The sequence below is a fragment of the Chinchilla lanigera genome, unplaced genomic scaffold, assembly GCF_000276665.1.
Source record: "Chinchilla lanigera isolate Chin_1 unplaced genomic scaffold, ChiLan1.0 scaffold00085, whole genome shotgun sequence".
NCBI classification, from domain to species: Eukaryota; Metazoa; Chordata; class Mammalia; order Rodentia; family Chinchillidae; genus Chinchilla; species Chinchilla lanigera.
Window position 1 is genome coordinate 3,881,167 of NW_004955486.1, and position 19,358 is coordinate 3,900,524.

General features: G+C 64.2%; 1 protein-coding gene across 1 annotated transcript in view; it reads right to left on the bottom strand.

Moving 5' to 3' along the window:
- Positions 1-404: 404 nt before the first annotated feature.
- Tmem201 (transmembrane protein 201) overlaps positions 405-19,358 on the bottom strand; it is a gene marked incomplete in the record, with an annotated part of 19,309 nt that continues 355 nt past the window's right edge. Inside the window, 10 exon segments of the mRNA XM_013504166.1 lie at positions 405-1,744; positions 2,528-2,665; positions 3,435-3,731; positions 4,119-4,190; positions 5,554-5,786; positions 10,623-10,826; positions 11,276-11,628; positions 12,418-12,588; positions 13,435-13,629; positions 14,118-14,238. Of these exon segments, the coding sequence (XP_013359620.1) occupies positions 1,647-1,744; positions 2,528-2,665; positions 3,435-3,731; positions 4,119-4,190; positions 5,554-5,786; positions 10,623-10,826; positions 11,276-11,628; positions 12,418-12,588; positions 13,435-13,629; positions 14,118-14,238 (1,882 nt within the window).

Genomic DNA, 19,358 nt, shown 5'->3' on the forward strand with positions numbered 1-19,358 from the left:
CCTTGGGTTTGGCCCCAGCTTCCTGCCCAGCACGCAGGCCTCTTGGCTCCTTCAGCTGAGGCCCCGCGTCCCTGCTCTGTGTGAGATACATGGGCGCTGGCACAGGGCCCAGCTGCCAGGAGCACAGGGCCATCTATCACAGTCTGACCCTGCCTGGAAGCCTGGCGCCAGGGAGGTTGGGGGCTGCTGGCCAGGCCAGGCCCCATCTGGTCCGGCTAGGCTGGCTGCTCTGCCCGGCTCTTGGGCCTCTGGCGACACCGTTCTGTGGCAGGGCACCTGGCACCCCTGCCAGAAGCTGGGGCCTCCCTACAGCTCTGTGCTGAGGACAGAGGACCACGACCCCCTCCGCCGGGCTCCTCCCCAGCGCCGCCCAGGCAAGTGAGAACAAAGAAGGCACAGCCAGGTCCAGTTCCGAGGTTGGCATGTTTTTTGGTTTCAGTTTTTTTGCTTTTATAAAGAAAAATACGGCTGCGATTTCTCGGGGAACAAACCATGCGTCAAAGCCCTGCCCCTGGCCGAGGTCCTGGGGCCGCGGACAGAGGACGGCGGAGACGGTCTGGTTTCCTTAGGCGAGAAACAGAAGTACAAATCTGGACACAGCGCTGTACACAGGGAACCGCGAGGTGCCACATCCACGCCAGAACCCACCCTGGCAGGGGACTTGGGGTCCAGCACCACCCCGTGGCCCATGGGACAGGAACGGACAGAGCACCCACGCGCGAGGAGGCGTCCTGCTAGTCAGGTAGCGCCTCACCCGGCAGCGGCAGTAGAAAAATAAAATAAACTTTATCCCTGAATGACAGTGAAGCCCCTTCTCAGGTCCCACGCCCACCCGCCCGCCCTCCCTCCCAAGTCCCAGAGATCACCCGGCGCGGATCGCCTGCACCGGCGTGGGTGGCGAGAGCCGAGCCCCGTGGCTCCACGTTAGGACCAGGCCGAGGGCCCTCAGCCCCTGGACTGGCGGCGTATCGAGGGGTCTGGAGTATGGAGGGGCCGACGGGTGGGGTGGAAGGTGGCTGGCTGGAGGCCCGGGAGACCTTGGTCCAGGGGAGCCTGGGGGAGATGGGAGGACAAAGGGGGGATGGTGGGGTCTGAGGGTTGGCAAGGGTCCAGTGTCATCTGAGATCACAGCTCGTGCGGCGCCAGGGGCCAGGCCAGGTCCCCGTGGGCAGTGTGAGCGAGGGGCCAGGGGCATCGGAATCACAGAGTAGGGGTGCACACAGCAAGAGGGGAACCTGGGGGTCCTGAAGCCACAGGAAGAGGCAGGCCCCCCTGGAGGGGCTTCTCTCCCGAGGACAGGGCCTCCTCGTCCTAGGTCCTCTGCACCTTGGTGGGGCTTGGAGCTGGCTCGGCGCCAGGGATATAGCACAGAGAGGTGGCCCCAGCGGCAGCGGGGAGGTTCCCGCCGGGCAGGCATGGGCAGTGGGCAGGGGGCCCTGGCAGGCAGCCCGCCCCAGAATCCCAGGCCTCGGGGTCAAGGTGTCAGCACCAAACGAGACCGATGTCAGCCAAGGTGGCAGTGGGGGAGGAGCAGGTCCTGAGGATACGCGCTCGGTGTCCCGGGAGGTCAGGGGCCCTGGAGACGGAGGGTCCTGGTGGCAGTGGTGACGGGCTCGCCCCGGGCACTGCCTCTGGGCACCGGGCGCTCAGCGCAGGCTCTGGTACAGGTAGGCTGAGGTGAAGACGGCGTTGGCGGCCAAGCTCACGGCCAGGAGGCCTCGGATCAGGGAGGGGCCGAGTCGCCCTGCAGAGGGACACAGCCCATCAGAGGGGCGCGGCGGCGTCCCAACGCCCCGGTCCTCCAGAGGGAGCAGCGTGTCGGGCACCCACATCCACCCCTGCCCAAAGGGCTCCCTGCCGGAAGGGACCCAGACCACCACGCAGGCCCGGGCCTCACTGCCCTGCGCCCATACCCGGGCCGCGCAGTGACCACGACACTTGTTTCCCAGGGAATGGCAGCCTGGGGGATGAGGACCCAGCCCGGGCCTTGAAGGGAGGCAGCAGGGACTTTCCACAGCACCCCGGCCCGCGCGACTCTGCCTCCCCCACCACACGCCCGCCTCCCTCCGGGGACGGAACTCGTGTCGCTCGCTCGCTGAGGGACCCCGCGCCCTGCCAGTCAGCGAGCACGGGGCCAGGGTCCGAGCACAAGCTCAGCACCCAGGCGCAGGCCCGACGCCCGACACGGTGCCCCCACCTGCAGCTCCACCCAGGCCACTCTGGATGTGCCCCCCGCTAGGCTTCGGCACCGGGACCTGGCGCCCCACACAGCGGCAGCCCCGGGCCACACGTGGTCTGAGCACCTGAAACGTGGCTGGGGCAGCCGACAGCCGAGCTCCTAATCTGCCCGAAATCAAGATCAGCTGACCCTGAAGAGCCTCGGCGGGCTCAGCCTCCCATGACGCAGTCTCAGGGCCGGGGCAGGGGAGGCTCATCAAGGACCCTGAATTCCTTCCTGCGCCACAGACCCTACAGTTCCACGCCGGAGGTCTGGCCCCCAGGAGGTGGCGGTGGCTGGGGTACAGACCCTTCCAGGCGGCGGCCCCCTCCGAGCACCCTTGGGTGGTGGTGTCCACCGCGCAGGTGGAAGACTGGGAAGAATCGTCTTCCTTCTTGATGGAGCGGCTGCTGCAGGCGCTGCCACGCTCCGGCCGGGCTCGCAGGTCTGCGGGGAGACGGGCGTGGTCTCAGCATGCCCCCAGTGACAACCGGGGACAGCTCCACTTCAACCCCGGGGCACCAGCCCGACCCACTCACCACCCTGACTGCAGAAGGCCGGGTCCTCAGTGAACCCATTAGGACCCTGGCTGTGCAGGTTGCCGGGCAGAGGTGACAGGGCGCGAGGGCAGATTTGGGGACCTAGAAGCCCGATTACCCCGTCCTCTGCCTGGCCAGGATCCAGCCAGTGTGGCTGGATCTTCCGATATCATTACACACAGGAAATCTAAGCATCTGTGAGAAAGAGTGGGTGTGGCAGCACACACGCCTATAATCCCAGCATGGGAGAGGCTGAGGCAGGAGGATTGCTGTGAATTCGAGGCCAGCCTGGGCTACATAGTGAATTCAAGGCCAACCTGAACTACACAGCCAGATCCTGTTTCAAAACAAACAAAACAAAAAAACCCCAAAAAACATCTGTGAGGAAGTCCTAGATGTTCAAGGAGCTAAGAGCCCAAGTAAAAATGTTTTAAATGTTGAGCCAAGCAAAAACGTCTGTGACCGGCAGCCTTGGCCACGATGCTGAGTCTGCAATGGATCCCTGAGAATGGAGAGCCCTACTCAAATTTAAGAAAAAGAGAAAAATCCGCCGTAGATGGCAATTTCCCAGAGGGCCCTGGTTCCCCAGAGCCACACGGGCAGTGACCAAGGCCCCCATTCCCATCCCCGCCGGCAGAGGGCGCTGACGGCCACAGCGGACGCGGCGCGGTGCTCACCGGGGCTGTGCTTGGCGTCCCTGTCCGGAACAGGCTGCCGTGGGGGCGGCTCGAGGGTGAAGAGGCTGCCGTTGTGCGGCGTGTGCTCCTCAGAGCTGCTGGGGGTGCCGGGCAGCTCCCCGGGGGCTGCCGGAAAGAGCAGCAGCTTCTGCCCCTTCAGGTTGAGCCGCGCGGGGCTGATGAGCGGCCTGCGGTGGCGCAGGGAGCCGTAGCTGGAGGCCACCGAGCTGGCCACGGAGGGCGCTGGGGACGGGAGAGGGGAGGGCAGGCGGTGCCCCGACAGCACAGAGAAGTAGTCTGCAGGGAGAGCGACAGAACCGTGAGGGCAGTGACTCAGGAAGGGGTGCCGCTGTCACCGGGGGCCCCGGCTGGCCCTGAGCAGGTGGGGGAGAGCGGTCCGGAGCCCTGGCCCTGCGCCTGCCCCGAGCCCGGGCGGAACCACTGGAGCCTGACTGGAGGTTGCCCGCCCAAGCCCTGCAGTGGCTAGAGCCCGGGGCCATCCCCACTACAGATCCGACCCTACCCCCCGCCGCTCCACAGGAGGCGCAGGCGCGGGGTCTGGTGTCTTGCACAGGCGTGCGTGGCCCAAAGCTAATGCTGGAACCACTGCTTCCCCGGCTCCACCCGCCCCGGGCCCCTGCGTGGCGTCCGCAGCCCCCCTCTCCGGGCTCTCGCCCTCCTTACCTGAAAGGGGAACCTCCTGGCGGCGAGACACCCGGGATGGCGGGCGGCTCCCACTGAACAGGTACCCTGAGTCTGGACAGAAAGAAATCCACACATCAGGCCCGGGGACCACGAGCCCCTCTCCAGCCCGGCCACCCCCGGGGCTTTCACGGAAACAGGCACGGCGCTGAGCCTCGCTTGCGGGATGGGCGGGAGGGCCCTCGGGTCACACAAGAGCCAGCGGCTGCCCGCGTCTCTGTTCCTCATTCTGTGCCCTTGCTGCACAAGGTCGGCGTGAGCCTCTTGCTCCACTGCCCAGCCCCAGATGCCTGCAAGGGACCCCACGGGGCACTGACCAGGCTGCCGCTTCCTGACCCAGCCGCAGAAGCCCCACTGGCTGTTCCCAGTGCCCAGCTGAGAGCCGTGTGTGGAAAGATCCAGAGGTGGCAGCTGCTGCTCTGCTGCCCGGGCTCCGGGCCGGCACCGCATGCGCCCCCCCCTCCTGCCCTCCCTCCCCATTGTCCCACCCCCAGGGACAAACACCCTGGGCTTGTGCCCGTGGCCTTGCCTGCCACTGGGTCCCCAAGTCTGGTGCCGTGCCTGACGCGGGGCAGGGGCTGAGGAACGCTCTGCAGGGGACCGGTGCGGCCGTTTGGTGACGCAGGACCACTCCGAGTCCAGGTCTCTGCGCTAGCGGCGGCCACATCTTTACTTGAATTGTCACCCACCTAGCTCCAGTGACCGTCTCCGTCTTGGGGACGCCCACCCACACAGCACCCTAGACGAGTCACCGGAGAACTGGGGCTGGGGGGTCGGCACGGAGCTGCAGCCCCGACTGCAGGAGTGGCCGTGCAGCCTCAGTAAAGAGAAGCTGGGCTGACCGGGATGCACCCGCATTCTGCCTTGAAGCCGCCGCAACAGCGAGCGGGCCAGCGACACCTGCCAGGTGCGGAGGCGGCTTCCCAAAGGGGGCCAAGTTCACCACGGACGTGCCGGGGCCGCAAGCAGATGGCGAAGTGGATTCAAGCAGGGTGTGGTGGTGCACACCTACAATCCTAGCACACTGGGAGGCTGAGGCAGGAGGACTGCAACTTGGAGCCCAGCCTGGGCAACTTATACAACTGACCGGAGTGGTAAATGCCTGCCTGCTGGGCCCGGGGCCCAGGTCCGGGTCTCACTCAGCACAGCGTGGTTCAAAGGTGAGACCCAGCGAGCGCTCAGAGACCCCAGTGCCTTCAGAGCCCCTTGGATGGGGCCCTCGCTGCCCCCCTCGAGGTGCCCTCTCCTCCCACTGCACTCTGGAAGGGCAACAGGTCTCGTGGTCACGTCCCCTGCTCACAGGCAGTAAAGCAGTGGTCTACCCAAGCTCTGAACAGGAGCGCTAACCACTGAGCAGCACCGCCCCACCTTGCCCTGCCAGTGTCCGTGTCACTGTCCAGCCCCTTCTGCCGCTTACCTGCTCGGGTCAGAGTGGGGATGGTGCCCAGCGAGAGGGCGCGGCTGAGGCGGCCTGGCAGTGAGGAGGGTGAGGCCCGACGGGGAGACCGGAACAGCTGCTGGTTCGCGAGCGGCAGGAAGCCGGGTGGGGTGGGGACGAACAGGGCCGGTGAGGCGCCGGGGACGCTGGGGCGGGGCGTGACCAGGCTGGGGCTGGCGGGGAAGAAGCCTGAGGCATCTCCAGGAAAGCACCTGCGGGCAAGGAGAGAGGAGCGGGTGGGCTGAGGGCCGGGGTCACCTGGCACAGCAGCGCCCGCCCCTGCTCGGGGGTGCCAGGGGCCCGGAGTGGGCTCCAGAGGAGGCGTGCGTTAGTGGAAGCGGAAAAGCAGCCGTCCATTCGCACCATTAGGAGCGGGTGGCGGGGTGCGAGCACGACCAGCCCGCCCTGCATGCCCCTCGGCCCTCAGGCTCACAGCAAACTACCTCCACTACGGTCTCGCCATTAAAGCGGCACTGTCACCCGTGCCAACCTCGCGCCAGCCCTGCCCCGATGCAAGGAGACTCAGTGGCCTTGGGTTCTGTGGGCCACTTCCTTCCGCCCTAAGCCCCACGGAGCTCAGCGACGCCCTGGGCAGCCCCGCTGGGCACACAGCTCCGAGGCCCCCGTGCCCTGCCTGGGAGGACTGCTGCCTGCCCCATGGACACTTCCGGGAGGTGGCCGGGCTGAGGGTCCCCAGAGGTCGCTCCCACAGGGATGCAGCAGAATCACACTTAGAAAAGCCCTGGAAACGACCGCAAGGTGGCCCAAAAGACAGAGGTGACAGTGTCTCTTTAACTCGAGAAGTACAAATCACTCAACAGGACCAGGGGTCCCAGGCCAGCACGTCCACCATGCTTCCGATTAAGGCACCCGATTACAAGGGGGAGGCAAAGGCAGTTAATACATTAGTCTGCCGTCTGGATGGCCCTCGGGCGTCCAGCCTTACCTCGGTCCCAGGGGACAAATGGCCCAGCGGACACTGCTGACGGAAGGGCAGGCAGGCTCAGGCCCGCGGTGAGCTGGGGGCTGGCTAAAGTGCCAAGGCCATCATACCACAGTGCTGGGGGGGTGTCACTGGCCACAACGGGCACTGCCCACCTTCCCGGGTATTTTCTACCTCCCTGTCCCTTTAAAGGAGTTTTGCAAGGAAGGCGCAGGCCTTCCTGTAGAATCACGTGACCTTCCCAGTCTCTTGGCAAGTGCCAGAAGGCCAGCAAAGGCGAAGCTGTGTCTAGGAAAATCGAGGCAGGGTAAACCCGCAGAGGGACCTGGTCAACTGGGACCCAGGCAGGATGTGCCCTTGCTCTACCAGCTGACCTGTCTTTTGGGCCTGTCCGACACTCCCAAGATGCTAGGGAGGGCTCTGCCTCTAGCCAAAAAAGTCTGGGGGCCAGGAGTATAGCTCAGTGGTAGAGTTTGTTAGGTATGCACCAGAAAATACCAAACTGAATCAAAACAAAAAACAACACAGCTGGGCATGGTGGCGCACGCCTGGAGGCTGAGGCAGGAGGATCGTTGCAAGTTCGAGACCAGCCTGGGCTACAAAGTGAGCTCAAGGCCAGCCTGAACTGCATAGTGAGACCCTGTCTCAAAAAGGTAAACAAAACAAAAAACCCCAAGGAAACCACAGGTGTGGGCGCTCCCACGTTAGGACTGTAACACCATCTGGCAGGACGGCTGGAAGTGGTGTGGGGACCGACACTTTCAGGCCTCAAGGGCGGAGGCACGGGTGGCACCCATGGGCTCGCTTGACTGTGCCTGGGTCTCCACGGGTGACAGCGGCACCGCAGCAGGTGCAGGTGCAGGCCTGAGCGGGCGGATGCCTAGGCCCGGCCAGCAGGTGGCAGCAGGACTCTGCGCTGGGCGTCCCCTCCCGAGGGCCCCGCGAGCATGGTTAGGAGCTGCGTGGGAGGGCAGAGCTGCAGCCTTCAGGGGGAGCCAGCAGGGACCCGAGTTTCCTGGCACCGTGGGGTGGGCACAGCTGGGTCTGGCCAGCACGTTCCCAGGACCTGCTCACGCCAGGGCCCCTCCCTGGAGAAGCCCAAGAACCCAGCCACCGGGCAAAGGGACTGTCCCTGGCTTGGTGTCACCCAGAGCGCTGCACTGCGGGAAGGCCACTCTGGATGTGTGTGTGCTCTTGTGCCATCACTGGACCTCCCATGGCTCCTTCTGCTAAAGGGACCCTGGCTCCGCTGGGCTCCGAGCTGCTCTGGCCAGAGGCCCCCCGCCTGCCTATGCTCAGCGCCCAGGGACCCAGAGCCTGGAGCCAAGGCTGCACGTCCCCCAAGGCAGGTGGGGACCGTGGGGAGGGCGGCCTGGACTGTCACCCCACCCCAGGGGAGCTGTGCAGTCTGCTCCTGTCCAGCTCCATTAGAAGCCGAGCAGAGAGATGTTTTGAGCCGTTTTAGGAGACAGGTAACACAGCTGAGGTGGGCGAGGACAGCTGGGCCTCCTGAGCCATTCCAAGTCCCTGTCACCAGCCCTCAGACCTGCTTCCCACCCGGGCTCCCGTGGGCACAGCTGCACCCCAAAGCCTGACCCCACACCCAGCCTGGGCACAGCAGCACTTCTGAAGAAACATGAAAGAAAAAAGAAAAACGCCGTGATACCTGACGCCAACCGGAAGTACAGGGCCCGGGAGGCATTTATTGAAAACACAGCATCCAGAACATGACAACTAGGGCCGGGGTGGAGGTTACAGCGGTTAGGGGCACTAGACAATCCACATTCTACTATACGAAAAGACAGGAGGACAGAGGTCACAGGCCTTTCCAGAATGGGGCGGGGGGCGGGGGCAGCAGAGGTTGGTCCAAGTTTACTCCAGAACAAGTGTTACTAGGGCACCTCTTGGCCCGGGGAGGGGACCCCAACCCACAGGCTGCACAAGGCTGACCCCCCTCCAACCTCTCAGGGGCAGCTACCTTCTCCCTGTACGATCCCACCCTGTCCCCACCACCCACAGGTGTCTGCACTTGCACAGCCGTTGCCAGCCACAACAGGAGCTGCTGGCACTTTGTCTAACGAGACTTACTTAAGAGACAGATAATTTTTAAGTCACACAAAACTCTACAAAAAGGCCAGGAAACCTTATTGACATGCCTTCTCAGAGCCACCAGGGGGCAGGAGAGGCACTGCCTAGCAGAGGATCCTGGCCAGCCAGAGCTGGCTCCAGTATTATAAATAATTTAACTTAAATACACACACACACACACACACATATCCTGCTCTTACCCAATGCCAAAATGCAGAAATTAGCATTGCACTGTCAGCTTCCTAAGAACAGTAGACCCGCAGTGACATAAGGGTGCATGCGGGTGGCAGACCAGCCCCAGCCCTCCTCTCCCTGCTGAGGCTGCTTTTTAGAGTGAAGAAAGGGCTGGGCCTGAACCCCTCAGGATTCAGAGCCACTAGGGGCTGCTGTGGCTCATGCATCCTGGTGCCCCCACGCTGAGCTGAGGGACTGAGGCCTCTTCCATGTTTTAGGGGTGGTTTTTTTTTTCTTGATACCAGGAATCGAACTCACGACCTTGCGCTTGCCAAGCAGGTGCCGCTGAGCTACATCCCCGGCCGGGGGAGGTGGTTTCTTGTGTGACGCCACACAGGACAAGCTGGGCCCAGCGAGCCAAAGTCACACAGAAGCCCCTGTGGCTCCCAGACCCCTGGGGGCACCGCAAACACAGCAGGGTGGAGGCTCTATCTAACCCTAGAGGTGCAGAGGGTAGGTGGCCTCTGAGGACCCTGGAATGGAACAGGACCGCCACGGCAGGGCTGGCCAGCCACCGCCTCCTGCGGCCTGTGCCCTCAGGCTAGGGAGCTGGTGGTTTCTGCTGTGACTGCCACGCAGGTGTGCCAGCTGTCCTCCCTGAGCAGTGGAGTAACTGCACTTGGAGCATGCACCACCAGAGGGCATTGTGCCCCATGGCACGGTAAGGCCTTGCGGCACACTCCAGCTGGGGCGCTCGAGGCACCACAGGCCAAGGACTTCCTGTGTGTGTGGACAGCACCTCAACGGCAGGGCGTGTCCCTGCGTGCTTCTCAAGTGACGCTCACATACGCAGAGGCCAACGCCCCAGGGTCCGGGCCAGGACCACACACAGCCATGAGGAGCACCTCTGGGCCTTGCCCTGGGGTGACAATCTTGGGGGCCACATCCCTGGGTGGCCCTGTCAGAGACGAGGATGAGGCAGAGGCCTGGAGGGTGTGCAGCACCCAACGGAAATGGAGGGCACCCTCCAAGCGCTGCTGTGAGGCAGCCAGTGACAGGCCAGAGGACAGGTGACAGGGACCTGGTGTCACACAGCCAATATATCCCTCGGGGCCCTTCCCTGGGCTTCTCCCGGGCACTGTATGGGAAAAGGGCCAAGTCCTCCTGTGTGGCCCACAGGACCTCCCCCCACGGCCTGGCTGCTGGAGGGAACCTGCTGTCCCCAAAATACTGCACCCCACGGGCAGGGCTCATCTCACACCTCCAGCAAGACCAGGCAGGAACCAAGGGCTGTGCCGTCCCTTTGGGAGGGAGGCCGGGACCTCACTCTGGGGACTGTCTCAGGGCAGGAACTGGGTAGCAAACCCCAGGAGGCAGCCTGGCTGCAAGCAGGACCCAGAGGACGCACCAGGTGCAAGGCTCCCCGGTGGGGACAGCCGGCGGCTCTACTCTGGTCCTCGGGCACCCTGCTGCGTGGCCCGGGCCCGCCCAGCAGCCTGAGCGCTCAGGCCATGCAGCACAGGCCCCCAGGAGCTCAGCGGGAGCCGGGGGTCAGGGTGGGGCAGGCTGCGTGGGTGCTGCCGGGGTACCGGCGCTGAGAAAGGGTCTCAGGCCAGAGAGGTGGTGGCAGTGGTGAGCAGCTACGGGGTACCTGGCAAGCACCTCAGATGGGGGCCACCTTGGTGGGTGGCGAAGGGGAGGATGCGGGGCCAGGCCAGGCCCTGGGATCTGGCAGGAAGGGAAGTAAGAAAAGACAAGGCTGAGGGACGCCTCCTCCGGACGGCGAGTCACGGGCCCATCCATCCGTCTGTCCTCCCCCCGCAGTCACTGCTGCTGCTCTGACCTTCGGGGCCGGAACCTCCGCGGGCCCGTCGCCTTCCTTGTGGCCACGGTTGCCGTGAAGCCCACCAGGCAGCACAGGGACATCGTGCTGAGCTTGAGCGTGTCCAGCCAGCCAGGCGAGGTCGCCTGCAGGTACTGCTCGGCCAGGTGCAGCGCCAGCAGCACAGCCCACAGGCAGGCGGAGAAGGCGTCGATCCTCCGGAGCCTGCGGGAGGCGGGACGGTAAGTGCCCAGGGGAGAAGATCGGACCCCAGCCCCGCTGCTCCTGTCCAGCACCGGGCCCTGCTGGCTCCGAGCCAGTCCGCACGTCCTCGGCCTCCACGCCCCAGGGGGGCTTACAGGGCCACTGCTGCCACTGCAGGTGCAGTGCATGGACACTGGGCCCAGAGGACCTGGCTTGAGCTTTGCAGCCAATGCGCCAGGTGGTCACCATCACTCCACCTCCCAGGAGGGCTGGAGGTGGAGGAGGAAGGTGACCAGGCCCACCTCAACAGGGGACAGGTGCTTGGCTGGCTCCGTGCCCGGGCCCCTTTAAGGCCTGCCAGACTCCCAGGCCCGGAGCGCAGAGGCCTCATTGGCTGCATGGCGCACAGCGTTCAGACAGGGCTGTGTGCCAGCGTCCCCGCCCACCCAGGTGCCCAGCCCCACACGCACCTGATGCGGCCAGCCAGCAGCATGGCCAGCAGGCAGGTGACCAGACCCACGGCCACAATGCTCATCTGGTGGCTCTGCCCGAAGGCCCAGGCCTCGAGCAGCTTCTCTGTCGCGTGCTCGGGCAGCAGGTCCAGCAGCTGCCGCCAGCCCTCAGTCCCTGGGGCGGTGCTGTTGTCCGGTGCGGCCGAGCTGTTGCTGCCGGGTGGCAGGGCTGGGGGCAGGGCGACCCCCAGGGTGAAGGGGTTGCTAGGGCCGTACAGCGCTGTGATCAGCAGGAAGGCGCAGGCCAGGAAGGCCAAGGCGCGGAGCAGGATGACCTGGACCGGGGCCTTCGCGGCAGAGGAGCTGAAACTCTGGGGGGCGGGGAGACAGGTCAGGCAGGCACCGCAGAGCCGTCCTCAGCGCCCCGTGCCCACGCTGGTCGGGGGTGCCGGCCAGGACCCCAGAGCACCCAGCCCGGGGCCCAGAGCTGCCCTCTGCCCCCTCTTGCTGCTGCGTTGTTCTGCGCTCCGTGCCCCCTGCTTCCGAAGAAACCTTTGTCACACTGTGACAGTTCCTCAAGCTTCACTCCCGGGGTCAAGTCCTCACCGGAAGTTCCCACCGCGCTTGGTGCTAAACTACAATCAAGTGCAGGGAACTCTGGCAAGAGTTAAATTAAAAAAAAAAAATAGCAATGAGCAGCTCAGTCCCGGCCCCAGGAGGCTGGGATGGAACAGAAACCCCAGGTCTGAGGACAGGGCCCCCCGGTGTCCTGCTGTGCGGACAGGCAGACCCGACTTATTAAGCAACCAGAACATTCCACTAACTAGCGGCTGCCGCGCGAGTTAGTACTTTAGCCACACACTCTGGGCTCAAACCCTGGCACCGCTCAGCACCAGCTGCATGGTTCTGTGCCAGTCTCTCGGCCTCCCTGGGTTTGGTTCCCGCAGCTGTGACGAGCGTCACAGTGCCTGAGAGCGGAGCATAAGGGCTGCCATGAGGGTCAGGAAGGTGCTTAGGGACAGCAGCAAGCACCCATCGTGACCCTGGTCACTGTCCTCAGGAACACACCCATCCCAGCTGGTGACACAAGGCGGCTGGGTGCCCCGAGCTCCAGAGGTTTCCTGAGGCTTCACACCCAAAGCTCGGGCCTCACGCCGCACCTGGGCCTGGTCCGCCTCCCGGCGCCGGAACTGGTGGCTGAGCAGCAGGGCGCGCAGCTGGCGGTTCTGGTGCTTGATGTAGTACTCAACGGCCACCTGGCATGGCCGGCACAGCTTGTACATCTGCTCCAGGTGGTGGCGGTACACCTCGATCTCCTCGTCGTACTTGCCCTTCGTGTATGGGGACAGAGGTTCAGGTGCAGGCCCTGGCCTCACACGTGGCGACACCGGCAGAGTCCCCCAACCCTGGACTGCTTCCCTCGTCCGCCATTGTCCGCCACTGAGAATGGCGATGCGGCTGCGGGGAGGGGCTCCGGGCTGATGCCGCCTGGGCGTGGCAGACAGACCAGCCAGGACCGGAGCAGGGGCTCCAGAACACACTAGAGGCTGCTGGCCAGGCCTGGGCTTGGCGGGAGCTGAAGGGTTCTGTGGGCCTCGGGGACAGCTTGGAAGCCACGTCCCTCCCTAGCTCCCCCAGGGACACAGCAATGCACTTGTGCTGTTTGTCTGTAGTGGCCAGGACGGTTATCAGTGTGACCTTCGTGGGGACCCTGTGCGCCAGTCAAGCCTGGTGCCAAGCCCCACCTCCCTCCCCTCCTGCAGACCCCTGAGCTCCGCGGCAGGACTGGGAAGGCCAGGGTGCCTGTGCCTCAGCTGGGATCTGCCTCTTGAGGTCATGGGACCCCTGGCTGGGCAAAGTCTGGGTGAGCAGGGCACAGGCAGGACGAGAAGCCAGGTCACCAGGCTCCCAGGTCCCGCAGACAACCCAGGGGAGGGAGCTCCCAGCTCCACCTGCTTCCTTCCACTCCCAGAGCCAGGCGGTCCTCTGCCCAGGCACCCACAGACCGCACGGATCTGAGGGACGAGGACGCGATGGCTCCCACATCTGCCTCTGCCCAGGACAAACCCCTCTGCCCTGCAGGCCTGGGACTTCCCTGGCGTTCCCAGGCTTGGCCACAGACGCAGGGGAGCCAGAGAAGGAAGTGGCTCTGCCTGGCAGAGTGGGGGTGGGCTCACCTCCTCCCGGGGCGTGAAGGCAGCCAGCTGCTTGATCTTGGTGGTCTGGTGGTGGCTGCACCTGCGGCACAGCAGCACCTGGCTGCTCACCCACTGCTGCGGCTGCGCGGGGTCTCGGGGGCTGGGCGTGCTGCTCACCACGTGGTTCAGGTGCTCCAGGTACTGGGCAGGGATGGGCTTGTTGTAGTCGCCGTTCTGCGGGGAGAGGCGTCCTGGTCAGCGAGGAGCCCCTTCCTGATCTGGCTCTGGCCCGGGCTCAGGCCCAGGCCCACGTGGGGACGCGTCAGGACCTGAAATGGCCATTCTTTCTCAACTGAGCAGCAGCAGCTTTCTTCTGAGACGCTTCACATGGAAAGGAAGGCCCAGCTGCTGCGGACAAGGCCACCCAGCTCGGGCGCCTGTCCCCAGCACCCACCTCCCATGGCTCTGTCCCCAGGACCTGGCTCCCAGGTCTCAGTGTGCACACTGCGGCCTGCCAGTTTTGTAAGTGAAGTTGGACTGGAAGCAGCCCTGTCTGTTCCCAGGCTGGCTACAGGCTGACAGGGGAGCAGTGTGGAGCGGGACTGTGTGCCCGGGAGCAGTGAGCTCCGAGGAGAGGTCTGGGCGGGGGCTGCACCGACCCGGGGCGTGGGGGCCTGCAGGCGCTGGCTCGGGAGCACCTGCCCACCCCGCCGCGGCCCCACCTCCTGGAAGCCGTTGTACTGCTCGCAGTGGGGACAGTCCCAGCAGTTTCGGTTTCCGTAGGGCACCAGCGTGTCCTGGTTGCAGAACCAGCAGTTGACCATCGTGTGCGTCGGCTTCGCCCTGTGGACCGAGGAAGGTGGTATCAGCTGGGAAAACCCCAGTTCCTGTGAGATGTGAGCCCCTGGCTCCAGGCCACCAGGGAAGGGGTGCTGGATGTGGGGTCCGGGTGAGGCGGAGGAGGAAACACCAGCGGAGCAGAGGGAGGCAGGCCGGGTGCTGCTGTTTCCTCCCCCGCAGGGACCCCACGCAGCACTGCTGCCCTACCGCCTGGAAAGCAGCTGGACTTACCAGATGCAGCGCATCCACATGGGGACCCAGGGCCAGCAGCCCCCGAGGGCCTCGGGCTCAGACATGGGCGCAAAGAGCTCAGGCCCAACAGCAGGAACAGTGCTCCCCCGGGGCTCCAGGGGACATGGCTTCGGGGCTTCCCAGAAAACATCCCAGAGAGCAGAGGAAGCCGTGGGGTGGGGCTAGTGACAGCTGTCTCCTTGGTGATGGGGACAAGCACAGTGGCCCTTGCTGGCCACACATGTTGTGACAGGTGGAAGCTGCAGGATAATCCCGGCCCAGACGCTGGGGATCTGTGCTCGGCCTGTCCGCATGGGGGAGGGGAGGCCCAACAAAGCCCCCCAGCCCGGGAATCTGGCGCCAACGAAGGAAAGGCAGCAGCTGCTTGAGCCCGGTCCTGGTCTTGCTCTTCGTCCCCTGCCCCGGGCAGCCACCCCCATAGATGGCCCCACTGTTTAAACAGTGTGGGCCTTGGCGCCGCCAACTTTGGGGTGTGTGACCCAGGAAGTCCCTGCCCTCCCAGTCTAGGCACCCCTCCCTGCAAAGTGGGTGCCACGGCACCCACCTGTTACAAGGACACAATGACACAGGTCACAGAGTGATTGGAAATACAAAGGCCCAGCTCTGCCTCCACCGTTTCCGGGGCTTGTCAGTGGCCTGGGACGCCACAGTTACCGTGAGGCTGAGCTCCAGCTCCTGTCATTGACACCAAAGCTGCTGTCTAGCCCTGCCCCTCCACCTCGGGCAGATTAAAGGAGTTCTGTCACCTGGGGGCTGGGGACAAAGGCCCCTCCCTGCAGGGTCCTGTCTTGGGAAATGCTTGACCGTGCCTGGTCCACAGGTGACCCCAATGTCAATGAATCACAGTGACCGGGGGCTGGGGAGGGCAGGGAGAGAAGAGGAACCGGAACCAGGTCCAGAAAAAGGGGCAGCACGATAGTGACCACAGGGCCACATCTTTTGAACAGCTAGCGCTGCAGCAAGGCCTGAAGCTGGCACCCCGGGGACGGTGGCTTCCAGGCAGGGTCACCTGCACACCTCCTCCCGCATCTCCCCTCACTTCCTCACCCTGACAGGCTGAGCCTGGTGCGGGGTCAGCGTGTGCCTGGACAGCTCCCCCGGGCGACACCAAGGAAATGGCAATGCCAAAGTCCAATGGCACCACCCGCGCTGTGGAGGCTTGGGAATCTACACTCTGCTGCAGCGCCTGCATTTGGTATTTGGCATGCCAGGGCAATTAAGCATTTAGTTTTTGTTAATTTGTACCTGCTTTACAGGCCTCTTTGTCATTGTGCATGGGGGCGCGTCCTGACAGCTGGTGACCAGGCAGTGCCCCTGACTGTAGTCAACCTCCTCCCCAGCCCTGGCCTGTCTGAAGGGGAGACGAGCCCCTGCGCTGGCCCTGAGGACCACTGACAGATGGGCAGGGGCCCTGGCTGCCACCCAGGGAGCCCGCCAGGAAGCCCCTCCTGTCCCAGGAGGCCATCATCTCCACTCTGAGCCCCCGCTCCGTTGCCTCGGATATGGCTCCTTGCCTCTCAGAGCCTGGCCTGGAAGTGGAAGGCGGGGATTATCCTGGTCCCTGGGGCCTGCAGCTCTCTCTGCCTGGAGGCTGGGGTGCTCCCTTGAGGCCAGAGCAGCACCCACCCTGGCCAGGAGGGTCTCTGGCTGCGGTCACCTCTTTTGGGGGCAGCTCTGAGAGGACTGGAGCAGAGCAAGGTACAGCTTAAGGTCCCCTTCCGGGCCTCATGTTCCCAGGGCAGAGTGGGCAGGCCCGGACTTAGGGCTCAGCTCTACCAGCCTGATGTGGGCACAGTCCTTTGGCCTCGCTTTTGCTCAGGGAAATGCCCCCGGGGCTTCCCTCCCTCATTCACCCTCAGCCCAGTTCTCTCCCCTGGGCCAATCTCTGCCTACAACCTGGCTCCAAAACAAGCCATACTTGGTAGACAAGGTTTGAAGTGACAAGAGGTACACAGGTGACACAGGTATGCAACGAAGACAGCCCTGGAGAAGTTGTCCTTAGCCTGGTGCTGGACCAGACCTGGGAGGACAGCAGCAACTCCACCCAAGCCCAGACCATGCCCAGGAGGCAGGGTGGGGCCCCTGGGTGGGCAGACACTGATGTGGAGCTTGCTAGGAGCGCTCAGAGGGCAGAGACGAAGGTGCACCTCTGAGCACGTACCATGCCGTCAGCCCTGATGGCACACGGCAGAACAGGGTCTGGGGACGGTGCACCTTTGCCTGCACGGGCAGGGACTGTTCTAAGTGGGACCTGCCAGGGTGTGCACCCAGCACGGGACACACAGCAGACACCACGCCAATGGCGCTCAGGTGCTACCCTGGGGAGCTATGTGTCCCCCAGTCCCCTCGGACAGCCCGGCCCCCAGGGGGTAGGAAAGACCACTTCGGAGTCAGCTTGGTTCCCTTGAGACCCAGGGAGCAGTGGCCTCACAGGTGGCTCCTCCTTGGCTTTCCGAGTGTCAGCTGGGCAACACCGGACAGCTCATCCACCCGACGGGCAGAACCCCAGGAGTTGCCTTCCGCCCCAGCAGCACCAAACTGCATTTCAGCACTGCCAGAACTCAAGGGACCTCCAAGAATCCTGCCCCAGATTCAAGCAAAACACACCAAAATCCACAGCAATGCCATCAACACCAAGACCCCAGATCTACACCCCACAGGGGACAGACCCACCCTGGGGTGGCACACTGCTCCCATCGGAGCAGTTCATGGAGCGCCATGAGAGGCTTGCAAAGACTGGACACGAGGACAAGAAGGACAACTCACAGGGTAGGTGGTGACAGAAAGGTCAGTGGACAACACACAGGGCTTCTCCAGTCGCCCTGAGAATAGGTGTGCTCAACACTAGAGCAGATGGCAGAGGGAGCAGGGGACCACATGAGGTGTGTACACCAGGGACTGGGGACAGCCAGGGCGCTGAGTGAGAAGCGAGCCTGAGCAGGAGAAAAAGCCACAGGGACTCTGAGCGCCAGGACAGGCTCTGCTGCACATCTTGATCCCCAAACACAGACAGATGCCCCTGTTGTGATACGTGCAGGAGGCGTCTGCAGGGGACAAGCCCCAGACACAAAGGGGGACAAGACCCAGTTGAGCAGAGTCAAGGTCTGGGGGAGGCACAGGCCACCTTGACGGCCTGGACATGGGGCGAGTGGGCCGGAGGAAGTGTCACCTGGGACCTCCAGCCTGCTGCTCTCCTGCCTGTGGATGGATGGAAGCAGTGAGGTGCTTGGGGAGCACCCAAGGCTTGAGTCTGGGCGACAGCTACAGTTCAAGGACAGCTGGGTGATGTGGGGCAGCATGACCTTTCCAGGCCTTTGTTTACTCATCTGTAAAATGGGGAGGAAAAACGGGGGGCAGTTGAGGAGCATCCACCCAGTCGGAGCTGCTGCCTGGTCAGGGCCATCACAGGTCTCAGGGCCGTCATCAGCATGACATGACAGCTGCTCCCATCATTAATGGCAGTTGGGGTAGAAGGCTCGTGGGGGGAATCACGGGTCCAGCGGGGGCTCTGGGTGGGCTTCAGGAAAGTGACCACTTCCACGGGGCCCCAGCTGGGCTGAGTGGACAGCATCCATCAAGACGCGGCTCCTCCAGACCCCGCACAGGGCCACCTCCTGCCCTCTGCCATCTCTGTGCTGAGCCAGCGAACGCAGCCCTGCCAAGCTGCCTTCCAAAAACAGCTATCCTCACATGCCCCCCTCCCATTCAAAACTCCCGCAGTGGCCAGGCCTAACGAGTCCCTGTTGTCACGGCCGGAGGGAGAAGGGTACAGCTCCTCACCAGGCTGCTCCTGCTCTGAAATGGTGACAGTGGCCGATTTATGACCCCTCCATGAAATCCACTGCTCTGTGAGGACATCTCAGGGCGTCCAGGAAGGACTGGTCCTTTGCCCAGTTCCAAAGCTATGCCTGACTCTGTTACCTAGGGGTGTGACGGGACTTCTGGGCACTGTAGCGACTGGCACTGCATCAGCTTGCCCTGCAGCAGACCAAGACCCGAGACACTCGGCCAAGAAGGGGACGGGATTCCCGCGAAGTGCAGCACGAGGCACGGGAGGACTGGGCACCCGCGCAAGCGCTGCCTCCTGCAGCCACACTAAACGCGAGAGGAAGCCCGGGCTGCCAGCGCAGGCTCTGCAGCCCCTGTTCCCGAGGAACCCGCGCTCTGGCCTGCTCTCCCGCAGCTCCCTTGGCCCTAAAACAACCGGATCGGTCAGGCTGGTCTTCCAGAGACGTGGGTGGGGGGCCCCTTGGCGGGGGCTCCCACAGCCTCCCTGGGAGTCCCAGTATGAATCACACCCCTGCACAGCCCTGCTCACCCATCCCCTCCGAGGAGCAGCAGGGCACAGCGGGGGTTAAGAAAGATTCTCCAGCCACGCTGCCAGACCTGAGATCCGAGTTCGGACTGCCCTGGCTGTCCCTAGGATGTTCTCGCCCACCTTCCTCCCCGTCCCCGGGGAGACGGATCAGGTGGGAAGCGGCTCGCTGTGGCCTGGTTCCTGCTGAAGCCAGAGGCCCCTTCACTGCTGAGGCAGAGGAGCAAGGCTGGCTCTGAATGCGGGGTCTGCAAGTGACCTACGCCCCCTTCCACACCTCTGCCATAACTCGGCCGGGAGGCGGTCCAGACCAGGGGCGAGGAAGGCGGGCTGCTCCCGGTACACCGCGCGGCTATCATTTAGCTCGCCGTCTCCCGCCTCCCCGGACCGGAGCACATCCCGAGCCGTCGCGTGCACAGCAGCAAGCCCAGCTACTGTCGCCCCACCCAGCGTGCGGCCGGGGCCTAGGCGCCCAGGGCCCCGGGACCACCAGGGGGCAGAGGCGGGAGGAGGCGTTCGGGGCCCCGCCCCCAGCCTGCTCTCCGGCGCGATTCCC